The following is a 12,779-nucleotide window of genomic DNA, read 5'->3' as shown; positions in this document are numbered from 1 at the left end:
CGCCTAGAAAACCCTTCCCGGTCATTGTACATGATGATGGGGATTGGGATGCTATTTCGGGATCAAAATGGGACACGGAGCATATAGAAGCATGTTTGGAATAATTCTAATGATCTAATTCTTCTTCATAACTGAGCAGACTCACTGAATGCCCCGTTCGGATGACCGTGGCTTCATTGTTACGTTCAAGGATGTCCATATGTAGTGCCTATGGCTCACCAGACGCCTCTCATCATTCATGATAGACTTCCTGATGAGACACTTGACCAAGCAATTTGAAAGAACGCCTTTGGACCACAACTTCTCAAGAAGCTTGGATCATCGAAACATCAAAGCAATGGGGTATCTTCTTCTGCTTCCTATCAACCGTCTTCCTTTTCTCTGTTCACGCCTCTGGGTCTTCATCCTCATCTAATTAAGTCTCCCTTCAGTCATCAGCCGTCTGCCGACACAGCCACGGGTCCTCCATCAGTTCTCGGGCGGATAACCTATCCTCTGGTTTCCACTGCAGCATCTTCCTCAGAAACACCAAGAACTCGGCTTGCTCCGCTCCCTGGAGATTACACTCTTCCTCCTCGAACGAGGACTCTGGTATCTCGCCGTCGATAACTAGTTTTCCTGTCTCTCGCGCGTCAGTCTCACCCGGCCTACATTGCAAACCACGCACGGTCATCAACAAACCTTCATCGTCAAAAAAGTCTTTCCATGTCGACCCTCTATCCAGAAGATCATCAGGCGGTGGTCCGAGCAAAGACACCGTCCTCGCAAAGTGGGCTGCCCGGGATGCATTCCGATCGCGGTGTCGTGTGTTGTAGAGTAGCTTCCCCTCGAACAAATCCCAAACCTGGCAACGGTGAAAAATCAGCGTCAGCAATTGGCAGGCCCCTCGCCGCAGGCGAATCTCTCACCATCAATCCCAAAGCCCATATATCAATCTTTTCGTCCCAGGGAATTCCGAGGATGATTTCGGGCGCGCGGTACAGATCTGGCATCACCTCGCCGTCGAAGTCGCCTTCTCCGTATTGCGCATCGCCGAAATCTGAAATGACAGGGTCGCCTGGATCATCTGGGATCTCGAGCCCCGTTGATGCGTAGGTGGTACGATCACTCATGACTTTTCTCGCGCTTGGAAGCCTCCATTCTTCGTTCACTAGGACATCCAAGATTGTCGTGTCTGAAATTGAGAGCATAATGTTTCCATCTTGAATATCTGACGTGTGTGTTAGTGAAGCAGATCTATGCCCCGATGCAGAAAACACCTCAGCTTCTGAGGCGCATGATGGTGAAGTGTTGCAGGAGCATAATCATTCTCACCTGTATGGACGACATGTGCAACTGAATGCATATAGTCAATACCCAGTAACAAGCCGTATATCAACCCTTTTAAGAGATTCTCTGGCAGCTTGCCGCCTGCCAACTCTCGAATATCGGCCAGGGATAAGCCTAGAGTCTCGAAGACCAGACAAACATGCGGGCCGATTTGCCCTTGCAGCTCAAAACTGTCCTTGATGGAGCGAAGGAGTTTCTGTCCTGGGTGCTCAGATTCGAGGCGTTCCAAGTGGCGAAGGACCACTTCCTCGTTACGAGCCTGCCGATGACCAGTCTCATAGACTTTCAAAGTTACATAGCAATGCTTCCTAAACCACCAGTTAGCAAAGTAGCTCTCGAAACAACAACAAGCATAGAAATAAATCGCGCACATACTCAAGATCGCGACACAACCACACCGTCGACGCAGAGCCAAACCCCAATTTCAGCAGCACCTGATATCGCGACTCATAGACCTGGCCAATCTGGATCGGGTACCACTTGTCGGGATTATACCAAGCAAAAGCCTCCTCTTCCAGGCGTACCTCTTGGCCATACAGCTCTTCCGGTTCGGCGTCCGGCAGCTGCCGTGGGGGCGAGGCGTCTCTCTCCGCGGCCATTGGCGTCAAGGAGCCGCGGCGACAATGCGGTTGAAGTAGGCGGTGAGGTGTGGACTCGGAGACATGGCGTTGTTGCGCGCAGGGTTTGCTCAAGGCTCTGGCTATTTTTTGTGGGGTGGAGATGTTAAGTGCCCGTTGTACTGCGGGCTTCCCCACTAACCAAAGTCTCGTGTGACCAGTTGCAACTTGATTCGGTTCCAGCCACCTCCATTTCTCGTTTGCCTTGGAGCTGAGTAAGTGAGCTGATTAAGTAGAAACTATGAGATGATGTATGAATACGAAAAGACCAAACTTTCAGAACCCTTTTGTGGGCGAATTTTGTCACGGCTTCAGTCCACTGACACAGTGACTTGACTAACTCAACCAGGTAAAACTTAATCCGACACGAGAAGAGAGTAAGCGTCATCTGATAAACCTCGAATCAAATCTATACTTGCGTGACGAAGCAACAAGTCTCCAGCTACGAACATATCCTATCCTTTTCTAACCATATTCTCTAATTGAACTTACTAAAGTCTATTACCCGGCTGCGTACAAGCTATGAAAAAGTAAAAGACAGGCGCTGAACTTGGAAAATAGACTATCTATCCCATTTGAAATCTTCATGCATATCGTCATTTTAGTTCCGCGAGTACGAATGTCACTTCAATGCCTGGACACGATGCTCATGTAGTTCGGATTATATGCAGAAGAGGAAAACAAAGAAATTTATTGATGTAACTTAATCTGAACTTTCGGCCTATGTAGAAACGCCAGAATGGATTCGCATATTTGCTTCCATCAAATAATAATGCCGGCAACTCGCACTCGTAGCTGGAATCATCACCGTATAAACACTAGTCAGAATATTTCTCAAGTCTCACATGCATGCACTTGTGACTCAGTTGAGTCCAGTCCCACGGCTTTCTAGCCTTGTATTTGTCGTGTTCGTCCTTGCTCGCAACCCACCAGGCTTCAATAGGCTCGTAGTAATCTCCGCTCCTAGCTTGACCTAAGATGGATGCCCAACGTCGGTCTCTGCGCTTTTTCGATCTTTTCGACGGAAATGACGGGACGACGATTCGCGAAACATGTCAAGTATTGCATAGCTTTAAATGAGCGGCAAGCCCATCATGCCAGTCGCCGAAATGGTGCTGGATGAACAGACACAACCATGAACTCCGGGTACTCTTTGTTATCTGTTCCGTCCGCAACACATTTGTCAACTTTGTTTGAGGTTTGAGAGTAGGGGCTTCTAACCTCACAGCTTAATCTCGTCCTAAGGCCTTCGCCGTGGCGCGAGTCTACGCCCAGGCCTTCATCGTCCCAGCTCTATTAGGACTGGCAGAACCTTTATATGGCATTACGCCTTGGAGTCGTCTGGAGCTATGTCTCTAGGCCAATGATGACGCTTCATTTATGGGTTAAGCGCGGCACATCAGACGCGCGTTGTCTGTCAGACGATGTAGGTGGGCCTGCGACGGAGATAATGACACTTCAAAGCTCAACTATTGGGTAAGAATGCAGACGGCCAAATGTTTCCATATGCTTGCTTGTTCTTGAAAAACTTGGAAGAGCGGAAAACGAATCCTGTTGATCGTTGCATTCCAAAGCTTGACTTCGAAGATGCAATGTTAGACATAAATAAAATGGGAGACCAATCAATGCCTGAGGGAATTGTTCGAGTGCGAAGAAAATGCGAGACCAGTGTCAATGGGCATAGCCGAGTGCGAGCATTGTTTTCTCAAGTAATCATGTGCTTTGCGGTATGTTGCCAGATGCGAATGCGAATACCGTTGCATTGCAGTCTGACCGATACCGCTTGAGTCATCCGACCGGCACGGTGAGAAGAATCGGGTTTGGGCTGTCAGCACCTTGAATCCTATCTGCGCCACAACTTGGAGCCGAAAAATCAATTGGACCTCAAGTCAACATCGAAATGTGTGAGCCCACGAGTCAGGACTATAAAGCCCAAGAGATCAGATCCGCGACGATGAAGTCGAATCTGGGACAGAGACGGTGAGATTAGAAAAGGATGGCCTCAGCTAGCATACTCTCTCACATCGACCTTTTCTTTACCAGACTCGATCGTCAATAGCATCTCGAAAATTTCAATTTCCAACGTCAATATGAACCCGGTTAACACCAAACCGTACACTCTTCCCCCGGACGCAATCTGGTTGAGTAAGTTGCTATGGTGAGAATCGCTCAGGTTCACACAACTGACACACTACCAGTCACCGGATGTTCGTCGGGTATCGGCCAAGCACTGGCAGCTCTAGTCGCAAGCAAACCGAAACATCGCTTGATCGCAACAGCTCGGAATCCTAAGGACCTGGATTACCTGCCCGATGACAATGTCAACCTCCTCAAACTTGTCCTTGACGTGACATCACCAACCTCGGTGAAAGAGGCATTCAAAGCCGCAACCGAATACTTTGGCAAAGATTTTCATCTCGATGTCTTGGTGAATAATGCCGGGTATTCGTTGTCCGGCGATACTGAGTCTGCGACAGAGGAACAAGCTCACCAGGAAATTGAGACCCTCTTCTTCGGTACGGCTCGGATGACCACTTGTGCCATCGAGAACATGCGACAGTCTGAAACCCGACGAGGCGGTATTATCTTCAACATTTCCTCTCTTGCTGGACAATGCGCCTTTCCGGGTCACGCGTACTACCACGCGGGGAAGTGGGCCGTCGAAGGGTGGACTGAGTCTGTGGCAAAGGAGATGCATCCTGATTGGAACAGTAAGCTGGCATCATATCTCGCATAAAAAATTGCAGGAGTCGCTGACGTATTTCAGTAAACTTTTGTATTGTAGAGCCGAGTGGTGTCCAGACAAATTTCGAGGGGCATAGCAAGGCGCGGACTGAGCCTCATCCGGCTTATGCCGAGAAAGATATGCCGGCACGTGTTCTCGAGAAATACGTGGAGATGGGTATCAAGTCGGGAACTCTTACCAAGCCGTCTGCGATTGCAGACGCTATCTTCAGTATTGCGTCTAGCAAGAAACGCATTCCTTTGCGTGTTCCACTCGGTGGACCGGCTTGGGGCTTTATCAAGCAGAAGCATGAGACCTGCTTGAAAAACCTTGAAGACGTCAAGGACCTCAGTCTGTTGGTATCTAAGACGTAGTGGAGACTGAGATGCAGCGGCGGATGCAAGGCTTGAAACGATTGCTCGGGGCTCCAAAATGGGATATTCTTGCATCCATATATTGAGACAGTCTGGCGAGGCTTGTAATGACTCGAGAGAGGAGCGCTAGCCGTCCATACACATCACATGTTTCCTGATCAAGAGGCTGTTGTTACTTGAGCACCCTGCCCGTGTAGTCAAGGTTTGCTAAGGAGTTATGCCGTTTCTTAGCTCTACTCCCTGTCCATACCAACTGCTTGCCCCCACACAAGTGACGATGGCAAATGGATGTCAAATTCTCACGTAGCTTTTGATGATCATGAACTTTCCCAGTCACTCGAGTCTTTCGTTACCAGAACGTCATTAATTCGTACCCAACCGGCCAGCCGTAGGAGGACGGCTCGCAATATGTACATGTATTATACATCTTGACTCTTTTCCACCAGCAGGCACCAGATGGATGGAGTTTAACCGCCAGAGCAGCTCTGTAATCCTGCGTAGAGCTTGCCTCGGAATTCACACATTAGTAGCTCCTACCATCTCATTATCGGCCAACCTCAACGTGGTAATCCTTAGTGACCTGAATACCCGAGTTATAGTTTCCTCCGTCATCGGAACTTCGGTCGTCCGCAAACGCCGTGGTCTGGCTCCTGGCGCCTTTTGGGTTGACAATATGTTCCTGACTGCCAACGGATGTGTCGTCGAGCTTCTGATGGCCATTTCTGACGCGTGACATCTTGTGTGAGCTGCCGGTGCCGCCGAATGTGACCAGGCCGGAGTGGGGAGTACTCGGATTCGTGGAGCCGGTGCGTCGATGGGGAAAAAGCGGCTTGATTGACGGAGCGTTCGTGCAGATAATCGCAACAACCTGATCGGAAATTGATTAGCCAAAATGACGATCAAGACCTAAGAAGCGATGAATTTTGAGCTTACCGTCTCACGGATGGACCAGTTCAATCCCAAGTCAAGTCGTTCGGGGGTGCTCAAGCAGATGATGCACCGCAATAGCGTGCAAATTACGATAAAGAAACCGGCACAGAACATTAGGCCGAATGCAAGTTTTCTATGGCTTGTTAGAATCACAGACCCTTTGGCGTTCAGTTGCAACTTACTTTTGAAGAGTGGTCTGCAACCTCCACAACAACGGGATGGGAATGTACATGATCATGATGTCGGTTCTAGGCACACGCGTCAGCTAAGGAATACGATGAACGTTCCAGATCCATCAGTACTTACACGACGTTTGTAGTCACCAACGCGTAATATTTGGAGGTGTTTTGCGTGCAGTCATCTACAGGACATTAGATTCTCGCCGTCCAACGCGTTTCGAAACATCCCAGTATCTTCCTTACCTCCGGCATAGGGATACACTTGCCAAAGCTTGTGCATAGGACGGCAATGTCCTGTAACAACCGCAAGTGTGGCCAAGTAGGCAAAGACGGTAATGACGGACACCACCTTGACCAGGCGTTCCTCTGGCAGAGTTTTTCTGCCCAATCGTTGTTTAGCGTCTGTTCCGCAGGAAAACGATGAACAGCAACTTACGTGACTCTGGAGAAGAAGAAGAGCATGATGCCCTTCAGACTCCAAATCATGCTAACGTAGACATACCACGCAGCGAAAAGCCATTTCGCTCCCGTTTCGTGGCTCTTGTATTGTTCTGGCGTGAGGCTCAACGCGATCTCGTCGGTCATACCCGTGATGCTTCCCTTCTCAACTAGAAAGCGGTCGTTAGAACAAAAGTAAAGTTTCTTGGCATACAGGAGTCTGTTCTTACCGATGATTTGACACATCATAACCTCTAACTAAGGTTCATGGTGTTGTCAGCGGAGCCCGCTCCGTGGTGTGGTTGGGAATAGGGGTTCCCGATTGAGACAATAAACTAACCGTGAAGAATATAATGGCCGCCACGGCCAAATAGTCGTCGCCTTGCCATTTGAAACCCACCACCTTCTTACATCTCGTGAAGATTCGTAGAAAAAGAACCAAAATTCCAATGGCATATTCCACCCACATCTCAATCACCGCCGGCATCAACGCTTCAGCGACCGCCATTGTTGCGGGTTGTCGGAGTTGACCGCAAATGCACGCACACACACACACTCGTTCTTAATCGGGGATAGGCAAAAACAAAGCGCTTCCAAAAAGTTGAAGGAGTAGACCTGCGGGTAATGCTGAACCGGCTAGACAGACGCCAGTTTTGGGCAGCTCGTGCTTAAGAATCGGGTCGCGAAAAGGTTGCAGAGTCTGCCGCCTGCAGGACCCATCTGCAGGTTACTTCCAACCTGCAATCGGCAGTTAGGATCGACCAAACCCTCGTTCATTAGGTCCAGGGGAACGACTGGAAGACATAAAGATAGTGAACCGTGATTGTGGACTCAGGTAGTAATTCTACGTTACAGGAAAGCGTTCTCAGGGTTGGAGGAGACAACATAGGTCCACAGTGCTGAATCGGTAATGACGAGAGAACCCCCTTTTCTCTCTTCCTCTCTGAACGTATCTGGCCGAAGTAGATTGTTTGAGAGGTCAGGGTGTGGAGATCGGCAAGCACATTTCCACATTAGAAAGTTCTGCTCATGGGACATGACTTAGCAAGCTGGCAGACAAGGACTGCATTGGCCCGCGGAAGGGAACGTCAAACTGACTTGGCAGCAGAAAGCAAGGGCTCCTGAGGCATTTGCGTGGCATCGGAGAAAACGACATAACATGACTTTCGTCCCATGCGGGATTCGTAATAATGGAGAGTTTGGCCAGTAGCTGGTTACGTGAACAATGAAGTTGTAATGATGGGTCATAAGATGCTTGTTAAAACCGTTGGATCATCAGAAACGGGCACCACTAGGGACCAAATTCCCAACCACAATCAGCGGATGGGCAGGTTAGATCTCGGCGACGGTCGCACATCCCCCAAAACCAGACCATTTCTGGTAAGACAATAGATCCCTCCCGTGGTCTCGCCTTCTGGCCCGTTGGGCCGCGACGAGGTTGCCGGCCGGCGGACCCCATGCACGTTGCATTTCTATTAGTCGTTGCTGAAGAACGGTCCCGTCCGGGGAACTGGGCCGACTTGGAACAGGGGCCCCTGTGAACTCTATTCTCAACCACTGACTCAATCCCGGCCCGCCCCCACTCGGAAACACTTGCTGATTGTGAATGTGCAGTTCCTGATTGAGCGAAATTTTGGCCTCGTAATATACCGGATGAACGTGGAGCACGGAGCAGCGAGCACCCAAGACGGAATGCTTCTCTGCTATCTGTGCCCACCGGCTGCTAGAGGAGGCTCTTCGTCTGTTTATTGTGAAAGGTCACCTACAAAGGAGGATTACGTGGACGATTTTGACACAAACATGAGATGACACATTATTACTATTACGCTTTACCACTCAATGGGCTGGGACTTGATCGGCGCGTCGAAAAACGCTGGCAGCTTGGCGATGTCCACCTTTTCGCTCGCGAACGCGGGGTGGTCGTCGTATGCAAGAAATCCTGTTCCATCATAGCACCCAACATACTCCGCGTCCATCTCTTCACCCTTCAGAACTGCCACATCAACCCAAAGCAGCAAATCACCACCCTCCATAACTCCACCAGGCCCGTATGCAGCGAAAAAGTCGCGTCTGAGCTTGACGTGAACCTTATCCGTTCTGCCGATGTGTTCCATTTTGGAAAGATCAAGCCAAAAGAGGATCTGGGCCTGACGAATGTAGTCCAAGCCGGGGAAGATTCCGTTGCCGTGTCCATTTGTCAAAGTTCCGTTGGTACCATTTGTACCATTAGTGCCGTTGGTTGAGGCGCCGTTGACAGCGCTTTTCGTGGCACCAGGTTGCTTATTACCCGCGAAGGCGTGGCAGGCCCTTGAAGAAACCATCCCACCGGCAGGACCAGCGTTCATGACATTGGTGACCCATTGCTTGGTCAGACCGTCGAAGTTCTCGTTCCAGTGTTCGCGCTCGTTATCATTCATGGCACTGTAGTCTTGGCCCTCGACAACAAAGGAGATGTTGTCAGGGAACTTGGACACTCTGACCCTTCCGGGGCGGATCTTGTCCGTCAAAGGACGAGCCTCGGGTACCGCAGGCAGAGGAGACTCGAACTTGTCTTCCGGGCCATCAGGGGTCATACGCGAGCGGTAGGCGCCCCAGTATCCCGTTTTCGAAGTGAGGGGGATCAGCTCTCCGCAGTGGCCGAAACCAGAAGGTTGCTCCTTGTTGGATTCGTACATTGATCTCGTGGCGGGCAAGCTCACGGTCTCTCTCCAGAAACCAGCGTTCTCAGGCAGAGCGGCCCAGAAGGCAGAAGTTTCCGGGCTCTCCCACCATGCCTTGAAAACCTGGGGAGACTTCCAGTAGCTCATCCAGACCTTGGAGGGGAGGTCATTTTGCTCGAGCTCTTCGACATGAATCGCGGCGGCCTTGATGAGTCCGTCAAACTTGTTGATGAGAGATAGTTTCTCAGGTGAGGGTGAGTCGGCATGATACTGGCATCCGAAGATTGACACAGTGAAGTGATGAGCTGATGGGAAACGAGATCGAAGCATTTTGAAATTCTGCACAACGATATGCTAATGACTGGGGAGAAAATGAGGCGGCAATGAAGCCGAATGAAGGACCCTCGAGACTTTATAGCGTAGCATAGCAATCCTACTCTCCCCCACCACAACAAGGACGGACAATTCGTAATGCAGATGTTCTCTCTGGGCAGCCTCTGGCTCTACCAGCTCTGACGAGCTCCAGCCAACCATGCTTCGAACACCCCCCTTCTCATTCCTAATACGCGCAGCCCAAATGCATGGCCATGCTCAAGATGGACCAAGATGGGGGTATTCGTCTTGACATATGCAGGGTCGCAATGTGGGCGGAGAGCGGAGGCCAATGGCAAGGGCAGAGGGAGGGGAGACGGAAGAGCTAGCCAAGGTCCTGGAACATCTTCACCGCCGATCAATAGCGGTGCAACATCTTCAAAATGAGAAGCGGAGATGCGGGGCCCAGCCAGACTCTGATAGCTGGGGTGTCCCGAGTTCTGCATTTTTCTCCATCTCAAAGAAATTCCATCATCGAGAGTCCTAGTTGCCGACCGTTCAACCCCAGGGCAGGGTTATATTAGGCGACGCTCGGATCTCACTTCCTATAGGGGATTCCCCTGCAACGTTTTCTGTCAAGTTACGACATTTCATCAAAACAGCCTCACTTGACCGGGAAACAGAACCCGCCTAATCATTCGGTCTCCGACAAGATGATAAGCTTGTCAACCTTACGGAATGCGAGAAAGCGGTTCTGCGGAGACGATCTATCCAACAAACTACGCATATCTCAATTGCAATTCCAAATCCCTCCTTCGGCTAAGCAGTCGAGCGCTTACCGCGTTATCTCACCATCTCGACGCCCCACTTCCCAGGACGTGACAAGGATTTCGAATCCGAAACCGCATCAACTTGTAGTCTTGAACAAGTGAACCCCTTGTCAACGCTTCGTATGAGCAACATAATAGCAATAGATGCTCTCCTATACTGGCGTTGATCCGAGATGTGACGAGTGTTGAACATCGTGAGTGTCTTTGCAGGTTGTTCGTCAGATCGAGTACTCTAGACAATTAAGTAATCTGACGACTCCAGCCGGGACAAGGAATTAGGTGATGTTGTTTGATGCTTGTGATCTAAGGTACGTTGCTAGTTCGTACTGCTTTGTCAAGTGTGATCTCGGGGAGGGTGTAAGCCCGATTCGCAGCATATCTAGAAACAGTGACTCGACAGGGCCGGGTCGCAGAAGAAACGGGGAAGCCCTATTGACTCAAAGTATTCAATTCGTTGATCGTTCTGGGTTCCATGAGGTTGTATAAGAGGCTGGCGGTGCTCGCGTCTTAGTTTTCACCTCTTCCTTTCCTGCTGGATAGAACTTTGTGGAACTCCTCTATTGGGGAATCAGATAGACAAACATCTTGGGCAGTAGCAGCGGAGTATCTTCCCTGGGCTCATACTAATAAGAATTGTTGTTGCGTTCCGACGTCTTTAGGCTCGTAGCTCGTAGATCTGGTACATACCACACTGATTCTCGACAACAGGACGACAACTAATGTTTCCTGTTGTTGCCTTTTCTTCATGCTCTTGTCTGGCTTGAGATATGATGCTGTAATTAAGAACCGTCCTACGTGCAAACGGTATGTGTCTCTCTTCCAGTGCAAAATGGGCAGAGATCACTTGCCACTGCCAACCCATTGTACTAACCTTGAACTATCGAATGATCACGAATTAAGATAGTTAAACTCACCAAGGAGGAAGAAACTGTAGAGAAAGCCCTAATAAACAGCCAATAATACATTTGGGCTCTTCAAAAGGCAGGATTAAGTTCGGATAAAACCTTCCCAGCACTTTTCGCTGAAATAAAAGAAAAAACAGGTAAAAAAAAAAAAAAAAAGCGCGACGGACCGAAGATAACGTTCAGTAGATATATTTCTAATGAAATCACAAATCTTGGGTCAATGACGACTACCTCTTGATCCTGACCGCCAAATGACAGTACCTAGAGAGAGGTTTGCCCTCATCTCTACGTTTCTGAAAGTTCAAACGACTGCTCTCTATCTCAAACTCTCCAGGTTGAGGTTCTATAGCCGTAATTAGAATCTTACCACAGCATACATTTTTGAGCATGGACAATGATTTGAAAAATAAGTTTGAACATTTAGCCAGAGGATGGATTCTGGAACAGTCATATAAGTGAGAAGACATAGCAAGCAATTGGAGATGACATAGACGTCAATAGTGGAGTTTTTTCTCGAGCAGTGCTCCAAGAGGCTATAGCTGACTCAAACGTCACAAGTAGATAAGTTATGTCTTAGAAACTTCATTTCTTTTTAGAAGTCTATTCGCTGTAGCCCAGAAGTCAAGAACTGTCCGGGAAATCAGGAAATTTAGGTCAATGACTAGTGATAATCGGTTCAGAAGTTCCTTCACGGGAGTTCCTACGTAGAAACCAAAGAGTAAGGTAAGTGATGGAGTCGAAGGGCAGTGATGCTTGGGCCAACCACTGTTCATTGGGGGCCATTGCTTCATAAAGAAGCCTATAGGAGCTACCTGAGAGCCTTTCCATACATTTTCTGGTTCTTTACCCCATTGGAAAGTAGCTTACAAGGATCGAAGAAGTCTATAGATGTCTGCAAGTAGCTCGGTTCGCTCAATTAGATCAAACAGTTTGTGGAATGCTGCGTATTAGCCTGGGCAGCAGCCAAACTAAAAGATGACTGGTCCAGAAGGATACCGCAGGAATCTCAGAAAAGTTCACAGACATCGGTGCCATTTGTATGATATTGGTTTCTCGAACAGAAGTGCCACCAGTTGCCTTTTTGACAAGAGCTCATAGCGTTGAGAGACAACAGATAAACCGCAGCATGAAGTGCGGGCAGAACTCCTTAGGCATCCTTCAATTCTTTCATGTTTTGCCTCTCAGAGCCTTTACGTCTGGAGCAGTCTTCACTTGCTGGCCTTGTAAAGGTACAGAAGAGCTCTGAGGGGATTTGAAGTGACGTATTTCGGAAGGAACGCATGTGAAACGCGATGTTGGAGGCCTTCGCAAATGCCCCCCGTGATGGCGTAGCATTCAACCGCACCGCCTCTACTAATACCAATTGCCGTCGGTATGCCCGGATGCCTCATTTGCCGGCCATTCACGTGGTTTCAGCCCGCCAAGGATGAGTGAGAATGGTAGTGGTCTTCCATCTTCGCCCGCGGTTAATATGTGAGCA

General features: G+C 49.3%; 4 protein-coding genes across 4 annotated transcripts; 1 reads left to right on the top strand and 3 right to left on the bottom strand.

Moving 5' to 3' along the window:
* Positions 1-427: 427 nt before the first annotated feature.
* CCOS01_10172 (uncharacterized protein) lies at positions 428-1,928 on the bottom strand (the record flags this gene model as incomplete). Its single annotated transcript, XM_060458328.1, has 4 exons — positions 428-844; positions 909-1,210; positions 1,315-1,637; positions 1,705-1,928. The coding sequence occupies 4 exons, from the start codon at positions 1,926-1,928 to the stop codon at positions 428-430; spliced, it is 1,266 nt and encodes a 421-aa protein (XP_060311493.1).
* A 2,108-nt stretch (positions 1,929-4,036) lies between these two features.
* On the top strand, positions 4,037-5,045 carry CCOS01_10171 (short chain dehydrogenase; the record flags this gene model as incomplete). Its single annotated transcript, XM_060458327.1, has 3 exons — positions 4,037-4,091; positions 4,145-4,657; positions 4,714-5,045. The coding sequence occupies 3 exons, from the start codon at positions 4,037-4,039 to the stop codon at positions 5,043-5,045; spliced, it is 900 nt and encodes a 299-aa protein (XP_060311492.1).
* Positions 5,046-5,589: 544 nt separating this feature from the next.
* CCOS01_10170 (uncharacterized protein) lies at positions 5,590-7,100 on the bottom strand (the record flags this gene model as incomplete). Its single annotated transcript, XM_060458326.1, has 8 exons — positions 5,590-5,913; positions 5,979-6,108; positions 6,158-6,223; positions 6,282-6,336; positions 6,398-6,534; positions 6,591-6,762; positions 6,823-6,850; positions 6,933-7,100. The coding sequence occupies 8 exons, from the start codon at positions 7,098-7,100 to the stop codon at positions 5,590-5,592; spliced, it is 1,080 nt and encodes a 359-aa protein (XP_060311491.1).
* Positions 7,101-8,421: 1,321 nt separating this feature from the next.
* CCOS01_10169 (uncharacterized protein) lies at positions 8,422-9,582 on the bottom strand (the record flags this gene model as incomplete). The annotated part of the gene is made up of 1 exon (XM_060458325.1): positions 8,422-9,582. The coding sequence occupies one exon, from the start codon at positions 9,580-9,582 to the stop codon at positions 8,422-8,424; it is 1,161 nt and encodes a 386-aa protein (XP_060311490.1).
* Positions 9,583-12,779: the final 3,197 nt, after the last annotated feature.

Source organism: Colletotrichum costaricense, assembly GCF_030867565.1.
Source record: "Colletotrichum costaricense strain IMI 309622 chromosome Unknown Scaffold_10.1, whole genome shotgun sequence".
In the NCBI taxonomy this organism is placed as follows: domain Eukaryota; kingdom Fungi; phylum Ascomycota; class Sordariomycetes; order Glomerellales; family Glomerellaceae; genus Colletotrichum; species Colletotrichum costaricense.
This window is presented reverse-complemented; position numbering and strand designations above follow the sequence as displayed.